The 15,308-nt window shown below is 52.4% G+C and overlaps 1 protein-coding gene across 1 annotated transcript in view; it reads left to right on the top strand.

Moving 5' to 3' along the window:
• TSHZ1 (teashirt zinc finger homeobox 1) overlaps nucleotides 1-11,079 on the top strand; it is a 79,130-nt gene extending 68,051 nt beyond the window's left edge. Inside the window, exon 2 of the mRNA XM_065932288.1 lies at nucleotides 6,579-11,079. Coding sequence (XP_065788360.1) covers nucleotides 6,579-9,772 — 3,194 coding nt within the window. The 3' untranslated portion in view covers nucleotides 9,773-11,079. The remainder of the gene's footprint in view (nucleotides 1-6,578) is intronic.
• Nucleotides 11,080-15,308: the final 4,229 nt, after the last annotated feature.

Here is a 15,308-nt window from a genome sequence, read left to right as displayed (position 1 = left end):
ACTAGCACCACTGACTGGCGCTTGGTCCGAGGACCCCTAGGAAGGGTGGTGTGTGAAGGGGGAGGGAGGCGAGGGCTGCCTGAGGAGGCATGAGCACTTCTTTCCAAAGCTGATGCTACCAGGCCTGGTGCATCCAGGGAGGAGTCGCTCAGAAGGGCATCCAGTGGTGAGGACACAGGACCCACGCCCCCCGCCCTCCAGGTCTGTGTGTCCTTGCGTCTCTTGTAAATTAGAGTTGAAAAGTTAATTAATGATACATGGTGGAACAGGGAAATAGCCAAAGAATATGAGCTTATCGGGATGAATACAGTGGAGAAGTGTGTGATAAAGAAGGAATCCTGGGAGTCTAGAAACGGACAGGGATCCTGTTGGCGGAAGATGGAGTGATGGAGCCTCGTGGCCACTGAGCTTGGGGACTGGGGGCCTCAGGAGAGGCCCTGCCAGCTCCTCCCCTGTCAGTGGGACCCACGGCCCCCTCCCCAGGGAAGACTGGGTGGAGACCCCGCTGGGGGTGGGGAGGGTGCAGGAGTGGGGCGTGAAGGAGACAGGCGGCAGATGCACGGGCAAACTCTCAGCGCCCCCTCAAGATCCTGCTGCAGCAGCCCGGATATCACCTGCACCCCTGCATTGTTCTCCTGCCTCTTACCTTTTAACATGAAAAAATACAAAAGTCACAATGAATTCCTTCCCACATTCCTGCCCCAGGCTGGTCCCTGCCCTTCTCTGGCTCCCGAATCCCAGGGTCTGGCTAGTGGCTATTTCCAGCTACTTTATTCCAGAAATGGTGTGAAATGGCTAATTTGTGTGTGTTGAACTGAAAATACTGAAGATTTTGAAACCAGAGCTATTTACCAAGAGCCACTTCAGTCAACATACCCATATATTCATTATCTAGAAAAAAAAACTATTAACATTTTCCAAGAGGATTTTTCCATTGTACTGTGAATAGGTTTGTCTTCTGCTTTTTCCATTTAATGACTCTCTCCTTGTCATTAAAACATGGTTTTCAATGTTGCATCCTAGCTTTAAGCAAAACATCACCCAACTACCTATTATTGTTGAAGATTTAGACAATGGCAAACTTCATATGAAACGATACCATAAAGGACATCTTTGTGCATGAACCCTTTGTATTTTACATCCCCTTCTGAGGCTATGCTTGCTAAAATAAAATTATTGAGCCAAAGGGTATCAACATTTAAACATTTCTCTCCTTTCACTCTTATTTCGTTGAGATTCTCTCATTCATAACAGCATGAAGGACACATAAGTGTCCTAAATGCTGTTAGAGAATTAGAAATTGGAAGTGTGTGTGGCTTAGTCATGTCCGACTCTTTGTGAACCCATGGATCGTAGCCTGCCAGGCTCCTCTGTCCAAGGGATTTCCCAGGCCAGAATACTGGAATGGGTTGCCATTTCCTTCTTCAGAAGGTCTTCCCGACCCAGGGACTGAACCCGGGTCTCCTGCATTGCAGGCACATTCTTTACCACTGAGCCACCAGGGAAAACAGAATTACTTGAGGTCACTACTTCATTCACACGTGTTTACTCCAAGTGTTTTTGGCACTGAGGTGCTAACACGACAAAGGAAAGTAACTGGGCCCTGAGATGGCGAGCGGAGGGACCTCAGGCTGGGAGGCAGGGGACGCGCATCTGAGTCCTGAGCCCCTCATCTGTTCCCGTGTGACCTGGGGGAAGTCTGTCAACTTCTCAGGTTTCCTCATCTGTAAAATGGGCTTATCAGGGACACTGCCTTGCACGGTGGTGAGGGTTAAAATGAGGTGAAGAAATGGAAATGCCCAGCCTGGGGAGGTGCGCAGGGGTGCCCAGCAGTTTTAATTAAATGAGCGAGTTCACAGTTTGATGACGAGGACAGACAGGTAAACATCGCTTCATTCCTCAGGGAATGAATTCCGGGAGGGGATTAAGCAGCCTCACAAATGAGGTAACATCGAAGCCTCCCGTTGAGGAGGAACGTCGTCCCCAGACAGAGAAGCAGAGGTTGGGGGTGTTGCCCCCTGGGACCGGGGTGCTCAGGGGCTGAACACGTGGTGGAGGGAGGGGTTCGCACCCCTTGTGCTACTCTTGGACTTGCAACAAAGATCTTAGCTTGAGGTCCCAGAGGAAGAGCGTGGCCGGACAAGAGGGAAGAGGCCAGCTGGGAGGCTGTTGTGATGTCTGGTGAGGGGCCTGGGGGTCCACATTCGGGCAGAGGCCACACCGAGCACAGGGCTGGAGCACGGGAGGCGCTGAGGATAACACGCTTTTCTGGTGTGGACAGCTTGTGGGGGGGCAGTTCCGTAACCGCTGAGCTAGGAGACCCCTAACTCAGGACGAGGAAGTGAGCTGCTATTGAGGCGGGGCTGGAGGGGCAGGGGAAGCCATGTGTCTGTCTGTAGTTGACTGGGGGTGCCCGTCGGACACCCGTGTTGGGGGACGGGGCTGGAGGGGCAGGGGAAGCTGTATGTCTGTCTGTAGTTGACTGGGGGTACCCGTGGGACACCCACATTTTGATAGGTCGGGTCATAGCAGCTGGAGCTCCTTTTGTGAGCCCGATGCCACGTGGGCTCAGGCAGCACTCAGGAGGGCTTCATGGAGCCCAGCCTCCCCCGACAGGGCGGGAGAGCCCGAGGCCTGGCTCCCGCCCCGAGGGGCTTCACAGTGACATGGATCTGGTGGTCATGGGTGTACCCTGGAGGAGTCAGAGAAGTCAAGGTCAGCCGGAAAGAGGCCGCAGAGGGACCTGGCAGGGGACTGGCAGGGTGGATGCAGGAAGCTGCGCCCTGATCCTGGAGAGCACGGTCAGCTCCCAGGAGTGTGACTGCGCCTGGGGGGCGGGGGTTGCTGTGTCCTTGCGGGTCGTCAGGGAGGTGGACGTGCTCAGCCCGGTAGGGGGATGCCGGCGGGGCCCAGGCTGCACCTCAAGTCCCCCTAGGGCTCCCCAGCTCTGCTTGTGTCTCCCCTGGGAGATGCACTCCAGAAGACAGACGAGTTAGGCGTCCCCCACCTCCCCACCACCTGGAAAATAGGGGACCGGAGTCCGAGGATGGAATGGCAGAAAGCAGTGCACCTCAGGAGGCTGGGGTTTGCTTTCCGTGGTTCTAGCAGTAACTTCGCCCTGGGGCTGGAGAGGGTGGAGTGAGAGGCATTTGAGCTCACCCTGGGGCTCCCGGGTGCAGACGGGTCAGTGGCGGGGGCGAGGAAACAGGCTGCGATGCGACAGGCTGAGGACACCCACTCTGCTGAGACGCAGACATGCATGACTGGTGGGCGCTGAACAACCCCTGGAGGTAGAGGGAGCCCCTTCTGTGTTTCCAGAGGAAGAGGAAAGTGGTCTGCTCATTCCGCACCCCCGACGGCGCCTGCTGCGGGCGGGCGTGGAGCCTGTGGCTGTCCGTCCAGTGGGGCACCAGCCGCAGGCAGTGGGCAGGGGGCCAGCACAGCGCTGGGCGCCCCGGCTGAGCCAGACGCATCCAGTCAAAGGCTTCCCTTCAGTCAGTTGCTGGGTGTGGATCTTCTTTTCACGAATGTGGACCATCTGGGTCGAGTGGGCGGCCTGCCCACTAGGTGGTCACCTACAGGTGATCCCAGAGTGTGGCTCAGAGGGCACACTGCCTGGGGGTGGCTGGGAGTCCGGCCAACACCCCGGACACCTGGTGCCTCTGTCTTCAGAGGGCTCTGCCCAGGATGCCCGAGGCCTCAAGTGTCCCTGTTGGAATCCTCAGAGGTGGGCCTGGTGTCCAGGCCAGGGCCAGGGGGGCCTACAGGTGGTGGGTGTGACCGGAGCTTCGGTCTTCTGGCTGAGGACCCCAGCCGTGGGCACTCGGGACCCTGGACTGTCCTAAACCTGTAGTGGTCGTGGGGAAAGGAGAAAGCGGTCAAGTTCACCGTCAGTTTCCAGGGGGGCCATGGCCTCACGCAGGCCACTGTGCAGGTGTGGACGCTTGTGTGACCCTGCAGGCTCGCGCTGTCGGTTATTTTTCATGCTCTCAGAGCAGGACCCACAGGCTGTGGTTCCCTGAGCCGTTAGTGCACCAAGGCGGGACTGCCGTCATCTGGGAAGCAGCTGTGGACGCGCCTGCCCGGTCATGCCACCACCTAGGCATGGGCCGGCCCCACGGAGAAGCAGAGGGCAGGCGGGGGTGCTGAAAGGCCCAGCGGAGCACGCGTGTTCACCGTGTGTGCGTCCGTGTGCAGAGCCCTTTGCGAGCGGGCGTGGATGCTCCCGTGTGACTCCCTCCTGCCCCGCGTCCAGCCTCTGGGCAGCCGCCTCCTTCTCTGTCTCTCCATCACTGTCCCTGAAAATGCGGCGCTGCCCGCCACATTCCCTCGGGGTCCAGCTCTGATAATGTGATAATGAGTGATTCTACTTAATGAGACACCCTCTCAGGTCGTATCAGTGCATTTTAATAGGGCCTTTCTGGAAATATCTTAACCCTAAATTTCCCAGGTAGTTGATGGAACACTAGCTGTTTCCACAAAAAAAAAAAAAAAAAAAAAAAAGAAGAAGAAGAAAGGAAAGAGAAAGAAGTAAAAGCATGCTGGTCAGGTCAGTTAAGAGGTGCAGGTGATTATGTCCCCTTGGGAACTGACAAGACCTGTCACACGGTGAAAGAGCTGAAATGTTAGGGTAAACAGCCGGCTTCCATCCAGGCGTTTGTATGCCCTCCATCCCTCCCATTCTCTGGACAGCTGTCAGCAGCCTGAGCTTCTCCTGGGAAACGCCACTTTCACCCTGAAAAGTCAGCCTCTGTGCAGCTTGGCCCGTAGCAGGCCGCTGGAGCACCTACTATAGGCCTTGTAAGGTTAGAAAGTTTTTTATTGTGTGAAAATATTAGTAACTTAGAAGTTACTATTTTAACCATTTTAGGGGCATGGCTCAGTGGTATCAAGTAAATTCACGTTGTTACGCAGCCAAACCCACCATCCATCTCCAGATCGTTTCATCTTCCCAAATTGAAACTCTAAACCCATTAAACACCAACTTCTTTTCTTCCCCCCCTCTTTTAAACTTTTTATTTGTATTGGAGTATAGCTGAGTAACAGTGTTGTAATAGTTTCAGATGGACCGCAAAGGGTCTCAGCCATACATATACATGTGTCCTTTCCCCCCCAAGCCCCCCGCCCCCATCCAGGCTACGACATAGCACTGAGCAGAGCGCCCTGAGTGGCACAGCAGGTCCTTGTTGGCGATCCATTTTAAATACAGCAGTGGAATAGCTGACTTTCCATTCCTGCCTGTCCCCTGCCCTTGGAAACTGCTCTTCTCTGCCTGTCTCTGTGAGTAGGCCTCAGTACTCCAGGTGTCTTGGGTCAGGGGACTCCTAAGTGTTTGTCTTTTGTGGTTGGCTTAAAGGCTTCCCAGGTGGCTCTGTGGTAAAGAATCTGCCTGCAATGCAGGAGATGCAGGTTCGATCCCTGGATTGGGAAGATCCTCTGGAGAAGGAAATGCAACCCACTCCAGTATTCTTGTCTGAGAAATCCCATGGACAGAAGAGCTTGGCAGTCCACAGTCCACAGGGTTGCAAAAGAATTGGACACGACTTAGTGATGAAAACAAACATTATTACACTGAGCATAACGCCGCTGATATAGTCCATATTGAAGCATGCATCAGAGTCTCCCTACTTTTAAGGCTGAGTAATGTCCCGTTGTGTGTGTAAGCCACACGCTGTCCACTCATTAACCATCAGGGGACGTCCGTGTTGTCTCCCCCTTTCAGCTCTTGTGAGCGATGCTTCTCTGTGTATCTGGGGCTCTTTGACCCCTGCCTGTGTCTCCCGTGGGGGCAGGGCCGGTGATGCCATGTTGCTTCCTCCTTTTTTTAGTAAGAGACTAGAGTGTTTTGGAGAAGGAAATGGCAACCCACTCCAGTACTCTTGCCTGGAAAATCCCATAGATGAAGGAGCCTGGTAGGCTGCAGTCCATGGGGTCCCGAAGAGTCGGACACGACTGAGCGACTTCCCTTTCACTTTTCACTTTCATGCGTTGGAGAAGGAAATGGCAACCCACTCCAGTGTTCTTGCCTGGAGAATCCCAGGGACGGGCTGCCGTCTATGGGGTTGCACAGAGTCGGACACGACTGAAGCGACTTAGCCGCAGCAGCAGCAGAAGAGTGTGTTTATCAGTTACCATTGAAGCGGGTTTTTATTTACAGAAACCATAGAACCCTGTCCGTGGGGTATCTTCCCCTAAAAGTTGACAACCAGGTCCCCCCAAGGGGAGGCCTGAGGGACCCAGTTACTTACAGAGGGAAGAGTCTGCAGGCGGAGGAGCCAGGGTCCCTCTTCTCTCCACCCTTGTCTTCCCATCCAGCTATGATCACCAGACCGACATCTCTAAGAAGAGGGCAGAGGCTGCCCTTCCGTTGAAATGTGTTCACTTAGGCGGGGTTTGGCACTTGCCTTGGTGGAAACCTGTTTCCACCGTGGCGCCGCGGCGGGTCGGTGTATAGAGTGGGGGCGGCCTTGTAGCCTGGGCTGAGAAATGTCTTTTTAAAGATCGCGTGAGTGCTGGGGAGGCCGCGTCCTCGGGGTGCCGTCCGCCTTCTCACTGTGTTTCCTTGCTCTCTCTCCTAGCTTATGTTCCTGAGGAAGAACTGAAGGCAGCAGTGATAGATGAGGGGAACGTGGAGGAGGATGGGCTGCCCGGGGATGTTCCAGAGGCCGACTTCGCGTGCAGCGAGGAGGCGGAGATCAAGGAGGCCCAGAGCTACCAGAACTCCCCCATCAGCAGCGCGACCAACCAGGACGCGGGCTACGGCTCACCCTTCAGCGAACACAGCGACCAGCCCGCCCACTTCAAAAGCTCTTCCTCCAAGGAGGAGAAGGAGGAGCGCCAGGGCGCGGAGGGCGTCTCCTACCCCCAGGACAGCTTGGCCCAGATCAAGGCCGTGTATGCAAACCTCTTCTCCGAGTCCTGCTGGTCCAGCTTGGCCCTGGACTTGAAGAAGTCAGCCTCGACCACGAGCACCAGCGATGCAGCCCCGAAGGAGGGCTCCACCCCCGCCCCGACGCCCCCCACCAGCACCGCAGGGGCCACGGGCACCACGGCGAGCACCCCCAGCTCGGGCTCGGGCGCCAGCGGCGGCTCGGGCTACGACTGGCACCAGGCCGCCCTGGCCAAGACGCTGCAGCAGACGTCGTCGTACGGCCTGCTGCCGGAGCCCAGCCTCTTCAGCACGGTGCAGCTCTACCGCCAGAACAACAAGCTCTACGGCTCGGTGTTCACGGGCGCCAGCAAGTTCCGCTGCAAGGACTGCAGCGCCGCCTACGACACGCTGGTGGAGCTGACGGTGCACATGAACGAGACGGGGCACTACCGCGACGACAACAGGGACAAGGACTCGGAGAAGACCAAGCGGTGGTCCAAGCCCCGGAAGCGCTCGCTGATGGAGATGGAGGGCAAGGAGGACGCCCAGAAGGTGCTCAAGTGCATGTACTGCGGACACTCCTTCGAGTCCCTGCAGGACCTCAGCGTGCACATGATCAAGACGAAGCATTACCAGAAAGTGCCTCTCAAGGAGCCCGTGCCGGCCCTCACCAAGCTGGTCCCCTCCACCAAAAAGCGGGCGCTGCACGAGCTGGCGGCCCCCGGCTCCCCCGAGCCGGCGGGCGCGGCGGCGGAGGCGGCGCTGAGCGAGGCGGCCAAGGAGCAGAAGACGGCCAACCCCTACGTGACGCCCAACAACCGCTACGGCTACCAGAACGGGGCCAGCTACACCTGGCAGTTCGAGGCCCGCAAGGCCCAGATCCTCAAGTGCATGGAGTGCGGCAGCTCCCACGACACTCTGCAGCAGCTCACCGCGCACATGATGGTCACCGGGCACTTCCTGAAGGTGACCACCTCCGCCTCCAAGAAGGGGAAGCAGCTGGTGCTGGACCCCGTGGTGGAGGAGAAGATCCAGTCCATCCCCCTGCCGCCGACCACGCACACCCGGCTTCCCGCAGCCGCCGCCGCCGCCCACGTCAAGAAGCAGCCCGACTCTCCAGCGGGCTCCGCCGCCCCCGCCGCTGGGGAGGAGAAGAGGGAGCCCGAGAAGGACAAGGCGGCCCTGGCGGCCGGGGAGGCGGACAAGAAGATCAAGGAGGAGGGCGAGGACGCGGGCGAGAAGTTCGAGCCCACCGCCCTCTACCAGTACCTCCGCGAGGAGGACTTGGATGACAGCGCCAAGGGCGGTGTGGACATCCTCAAGTCCCTGGAGAACACGGTCTCCACGGCCATCAGCAAAGCCCAGAACGGCGCGCCCTCGTGGGGCGGCTACCCGAGCATCCACGCCGCCTACCAGCTGCCAGGCACCGTGAAGCCGCCGCCAGCGGTGCAGAGCGTGCAGATGCAGCCGTCCTTCGCCGGCGGCGTGAAGCCGCTGTCCACGGAGCACGGCGCGCTCCTGCACTCCCCCGGGAGCCTCACGCCGCCGCCCCACAAGAGCAATGTGTCGGCCATGGAGGAGCTGGTGGAGAAGGTCACGGGCAAGGTCAGCGTGAAGAAGGAGGAGAGGCCGGCCGAGAAGGAGAAGGGCTCGCCGGCCAAAGCCGCGTCCCCTGCGGCCAAGGAGAATAAGGACTTCCCCAGGGCCGAGGAGCTGGGGGGCAGCGGCAAGCCCCAGCCCAAGAAGGGCCCCGAGGTCGATGGGGGGAAGGCTAAGAAGGAGGGTGCGGGGGATGCCCACACCCCAAACGGCACGGAGCCCCTCAAGGCCAAAGTGACCAATGGCTGTAACAACCTAGCCATCATCACGGACCACTCGCCCGAGCCCTCCTTCATCAACCCGCTGAGCGCCCTGCAGTCCATCATGAACACCCACCTGGGGAAGGTGTCCAGACCCGTGAGCCCCTCACTGGACCCGCTGGCCATGCTCTACAAGATCAGCACCAGCATGCTGGACAAGCCGGCCTACCCCGCCCCGCCCGCCAAGCCGCCCGGCGCTGCCGACCGCTACTTCTATGAGAACAGCGACCAGCCCATCGACCTGACCAAGTCCAAGAGCAAGCCCCTGGTGCCCGGCGCCGCTGATGGTGTGTCCTCGCCGCTCCGGGAGAGCGCGCTCATGGACATCTCCGACATGGTGAAGAACCTCACGGGCCGGCTGACGCCCAAGTCCTCCACACCCTCCACCGTGTCCGAGAAGTCGGATGCTGATGGCAGCAGCTTCGAGGAGGCGCTGGACGAGCTGTCACCAGTCCACAAGCGGAAGGGGCGGCAGTCCAACTGGAACCCACAGCACCTGCTCATCCTGCAGGCCCAGTTCGCCTCGAGCCTGCGTGAGACGGCGGAGGGGAAGTACATCATGTCGGACCTGGGCCCCCAGGAGCGGGTTCACATCTCCAAGTTCACTGGGCTGTCCATGACCACCATCAGCCACTGGCTGGCCAACGTCAAGTACCAGCTGCGGAGGACAGGGGGGACCAAGTTCCTGAAGAACCTGGACACAGGGCATCCTGTTTTCTTTTGCAACGATTGTGCCTCTCAGTTCAGAACTGCTTCCACGTACATCAATCACCTAGAGACACACTTAGGCTTCAGCTTGAAGGATCTCTCCAAGCTGCCCCTAAACCAGATTCAAGAACAGCAGAATGTTTCCAAAGTCCTGGCGAGCAAAGCCTTGGGCCCTTCGGGGGCCGCCGAGGACGAGCTGGGCTCCACATTCCAGTGCAAGCTGTGCAACCGGACTTTCGCGAGCAAGCACGCAGTCAAACTGCACCTCAGCAAGACCCATGGCAAGTCCCCTGAGGACCACCTGATCTATGTGACCGAGCTGGAGAAACAGTAGCCCCGGGCCCGCGCCCGCGGCGCATTGCACTAACGTCGTACTGCACTAGGCCCGGCCTGAGCCTCTGAAATCAGCCCGCCCTCGGTTGCTGACCGCCTGTCTGGACCTTGGTTTTTCTTACACATATTTTGTAGTTATATTTATATGCTCTTCGTCTGATCGTGCATGTTCCTTTTCTTTTTCCGTGAGTCAGAGTCTGACCTTTATTTTCAACATCTGTTCTCGATGTTCAGCTCTCTTTTGTAGGAGATAGTGGGGCACACTCCTTGGAGACACTTACTTAGCAGGAAAGAAAGACACAAATAACAATGATAGACGTCGTCCTAAAATTACAAGTTGCCATGACAATAAAGGTCAGAGAACCTCCTAGTGTCAAATTTAACCCTTTGAGGACTGTAATCGCATTTCTGTGCCTTTCACTCAAAAAAGAAAAAAAAAAAAAAGGCTTAAAGGCATTTCATTCAGATCAAAAGCTGTGTCAGACACAAAACTTATTTAATAATTAAAAAACGAGCTTTTATATGCAGAACTGGTTTGTGAAGGAAGCATGCATGCAGCTGTTGGAGAGCAGAAAGTTGTCTAGGACGTGGGGGTTAGGAAGCCACAACGTCATACGTTTAAAACAGAAAACATAACAAAAACTAACAACAAAAACAGCAGACACCCCAGTTGCCACTATGCCCAAACCCTCTGGATGCTGAAAAATGCCAATTTTGGCAAAAAAAAAAAAGTATGCAAGTTATTATTTAAAATGTGTAAAATTGCTATTTCTTTTTTTCCTGTAAAATACTGCGGTTTATAGTTATTTACAAATGTAAGCTTTGGTACAAGCCGACCTTTCTATAAGCGTGCTGCATTGGTAAATGAAAAAAAAAATGGGGCAAATGTTGGCATCCCTTCCTTGTAAATTGCCAGCATCAGCTTAAAAACTCCTATATGTTACATATCGTACCATTTTAATCTATTCAACTTTCTTTGTACCTTCTGGCTGTATGCTTTCTCTTTTAACTTTTTATATTGTCATTTTATATTAAATTTCTGTGTATATAATGTAAAACCACAATTTTTGAATAAAATTTAGTTCCTGCAGCTTGATTTAAATAGAGAAATTTTACTGGCACCTGCGTCTTTCCAGATGCATGTATATCAGACGAAAATAAATAAATGAAGACAAAGCAAGCGATGCACTATTAATTATACATTTTGATGTTCTATCATTAATATTGTACAGTACATTTTGGTTCACACAATTAAATCCACTGTTTTCTCAAATGTAAAATAAACCCACATGCAGTTCTTGATTTACATAGATTGTCATGTCGTCATTATTCTGCCTCTGAGACGTTATTCCAGCAATAAGAGGTATTGCTTATGCAGTCGACCAACAGAAATTCTATTCAGAACCATCGTTTCATGATGTGTGTGCTGACACGCTTATTCAGATGATAAGTACTCCTTTTTTTAAAATGATAATTAAAATTTTTAACTCCACTGGGTGCCACTGGATTCCGGAGTATAGTCGTTGAGCGACGGCTGGTTTGTACATCGAGGGAACCGAGGTGCTTCTTGGGAGAATCCTCCCGCCCTGTTTTGAAATGTTTACAGTCATCTTTTGTGTGTATCTGGGGACCCAATGGCAGGTCTTGTTCTAACAGCAGACCCTGGGGGCCTTGAAATTGGTTCTGCATTGTTCAAAAGAGGAAAGGCTGGTTTCCCCACTTTTAAAAACATACAATTTTGAGACTTTCCTGGCGGTCCGGTGGCTAAGACTTTGCCTTTCAATGCAGGGGGTGCTGGTTCGATTCCTGGTTGGGGAGTTGAGATCTCACATGCCTCTAGTGGCCAAAAATCCAAAACATAAAGAGCAAAATTATAACAAATTCAACACACTTTAAAAATGATTCACATAAAAAAAAATCTCTCAAAAAAGATACAATTTTAATAAAGTGTATTGCTCTCCCTCATCCAGGGCTTGAGACCAGCCTTTCTTGGTCAGGTTGCTCCAGAGCATGGCGACGAGGGGAAGGGTCTTTTGGGGGAGACCACTGGGACTCCGGTCTGTTACCTCCACCTCCTGTGTGGGTGAGGATCCTGTGCTGGACTCAATGGACACTCAATGGACCCAAGGTCACGGGGCCCACCATTGACCGAACTTGGACCTGAGCCCACAAAGCTCTGCCCCAGGGGCCGTGCTCTTAATCACCCCCGTCACGTGCTCTGTGAGCTGCCCCCCGGGGGGGATGGGCCCCCAGGGAGGGTCTGTGGTCTCTAGCAGCCACATGGAGCAGATGAGTCTTCCAGTTACTGCCACTGCAGCCCCAGATCCAGGTGCAAAACAGGCCAGCTCTATCTTCTGTTGGGTCTAAAATAAATGCAGTGATGTTGGTTAAGTGTGTAGTATCCTCTACTAGTAATACAGAAACTTGGTTCCTGTCAATACGGGTGGAAACATCCAGAGGACCAGTTGGCTGCCTTTTGTGTGAGGAGTTACTTATACAGGTTTCTGTTTCATCAGTGTTTGAAGAGATGCAGGCCTGGCCTTCTTCCTCTGGTCTTGTGTGAACAGACACCTGAACAGACCCCACAGGTGGCATTGCATGCTCTCAGGGGAGCCCCCCTTTTTCCCAGGGGAGCAGGCTGCCTCTTCTGGAGCCCGAGGGCAAATGGCCCTGAGGGTCTGGCATGAGCTGGCCACAGACCCCCCTGTAGGAGGCTGGTGGGCCTGGTGGGGGCAGGTGTCCTGCTAACTTTGTGCACACTCAAACATCACCCTATTTTGCATTTATATTTGCAGCTTGAGCCTCCGGTTTAGTAAGTAACCAAATATTTTTTCCTTTCAACGTGGATTTTTAAAAAGTTTGAGGTATGCCTCTGAATGTGGATTGGGTCTGGATGTTTGTTGTTTTTTAGTCAATATGTGAAAGATATAAAGCCTATAAAATAATGATGATGCTAGTTGATGTAAGAGAAACAAACTTTGAGGCATGTTTGCAAAAAGAAGGGATTACAAACTTTCAAGATCTATGTTCCTCCATTTCTATGTTGGGTAATCTTCAAAAAGCTTTGAAACATTTGAAAGCCTGTCTAAATGACTTCTGAAGTTTCAGAAACCTGTGCCTACAAATAAAGGTTTCTGCTTTTTTCCAAGGTAGAATTTCTGTTACTTATTGTTATTTTCCTGAAGGTGGTGGAAACCATTAAAAGCCAGTCATTGAATTGTAAAATTAAAAAATACCAAAGAGTAAGATTTGGAGAGCATTTGTGATTTTCCCATACCTTTTATAGTAAAAGTAACACATAGTCTTTGCAGAAAACTTGTAACACAAAAAAACAAAATAAAGAAGGAAATAAAAATTAACTAATGTTTTCATCTAGAGAAAAATCATTTAATATTTTAGTGCTAGCATCTTTTTTTAATTTGCTATAAAACAAACACACAACATACTTTTGTACTTGCTTTTTCTGTTAGTAGATAATGTGTATGTTCCCATTTCATTAAATATCAAAAATTTTGAATCTTACTGAGATGTATTATAATTTACTAATTAATTCTCTACTAGTTAGAATTTTTAAAAGCAGCATTTAGATTCTTTTCAAGTTTTCAGTGTTACAAATGAGTACAGAAGCAATGTTTCACTGAATAATCCCATGCATATTTCTGATTATTTCCTAAGAATAAATACTGTGGACTTAAAAAAGTATTTACAACCTGAAAGTTGAGAATTATGCTTAATTCAGCGGGAATTCTTCAAACTGGGGAGGCAGCATTTCAAGTGACCCTGAGAGTGCTGCTCTAGGAGGTGCGGGCGGAGCCCGGTTGTATGGAAGTTTTGCAACAGAGGGCAGGTAGTCTGGACATCAAGATAATATTGTTAATTAAAGAAAACCAGATATCCTAAGTTAAAGAATTTAGTGCTTTCCTGTGTATGGGAAGATGCAAGAGCCCGGGCTCTCTGAAATCAATCCTTTGATATGCACCTCGGCTACCTGGGGCCAGCATCCGGCGTTCTCAGGTCCTAGTCTCCCCGGGGCTCACTTTAGGGAAGGGGCTGCAGTCTGATGGCTGCTGGAGGGCAGGTATTCCTTCCTTCCTGAGTGCCCTCCCCAGCTCACCATAGCGGGTAGCTGTGATCGGGATGGCTGTGACCTCCTTGTTGACTGATAGAGCAGGAAATGGTCCATTTCTCACTCCCTAAAGCTGAAATTTCTGCCTCATCCCGTGACTGGATACCTGTGCCCAAATCACTGATGAGAAAGCCTGTACCACCACAGCCACTGGCCCTCAGCAGAGAGCCACCATTTCTGTCCACCTTTGCCTCATGAACACCCAGATTTTTTTTTTTTAAAATTTCTGGCTGTTTTCACTAATTAGCCAATGTAATATTGATGTTTTAATGATATGCTTATTGTCCATTGATGTTATTTAAAGAAAAGATGGCTTAAGGACTTGTATGATTTTTTGGAAGACTTTCAAGTGAATCGTGAGCTCATTTAAATTTGGTGGCCGATCTGCGTGTTTTACAGAAAACACACAGCAGAGAGGTGAGAAAGGAGCTGCAGAAGGTCTGTGGCTCCGCGGAGGCTCCAGCACAAGGGAGAACGGGGCAGTGTGTCTTCTCGTCCAGTTCCCCTATGATGGACAGCTCGTGAAAACGCACCCAAAGACGTCAGGAATATCATGTACCAGCACTGTCTTTAAGTTGCCTGACTTGGAACAGGGAGAAAAATTCCCAATTCTAGGACTTCTATGACTAACAATGAGTATTTCTTAGGCAAACAAACTCAGAAAAAAGTGGACTGCCCTAAGGAGATGAGAGGTGGTCACCTAGAGGGCCTTTGGGCTTCCTTGGCAGCTCAGCTGGTAAAGAATCCACCTGTAATGCAGGAGACCCTGGTTCGATTCCTGGGTTGGGAAGATCCCCTGGAGAAGGGATAGGCTACCCACTCTATTCTTAGGCTTCCGTGGTGGCTCAGACGGTGAAGAATCAGCCCGCAATGCAGGAAACCTGGGTTTGATCCCTAGGTTGGGAAGATCCCCTGAAGGAGGGCATGGCTACCCACCCCAGTATTCTTGCCTGGAGAATTCCCATAGACAGAGGAGCCTGGTGGGTTACAGTTGATGGGGTGTCAAAAAGGCAGACACGACTGAGCCACTGAACACAGAACAGATGGACTTCACAGAAGAAAAGTGAGAAGAGAAGGACCAATTCAAAAGTCTAGCACAGGAAACTATGCTTGCTGTTTTTTAACAATCTATAAGGGAAAATAATCTGAAGAAAGGACACATATAACTGGGTCTCTGTGCTTACACCTGAGACTGGTGTCATGTTGTAGCTCAGCTGCTCGACAATGAAAAGTCTGTGTTGATAGTACGTCCCACAGGATGGTCCTTTCAGAGTGCAAGCTCAAAGCCATTGCTAACTCAGAATCCAATATCTGACCCATTTCGATGGGAATATGAAGAGACTTACACTAAAGATGTAAAGATTAGGAGAAAGGCATGTCGCCTTCAGACAGATTAAAATCAGGAGATCCT

The sequence above is a fragment of the Muntiacus reevesi genome, chromosome 4 (genome assembly GCF_963930625.1).
Source record: "Muntiacus reevesi chromosome 4, mMunRee1.1, whole genome shotgun sequence".
Lineage (NCBI taxonomy): Eukaryota > Metazoa > Chordata > Mammalia > Artiodactyla > Cervidae > Muntiacus > Muntiacus reevesi.
Note: the sequence above shows the minus strand (reverse complement) of the source record. Positions and strands in the feature narration are given on the sequence as shown.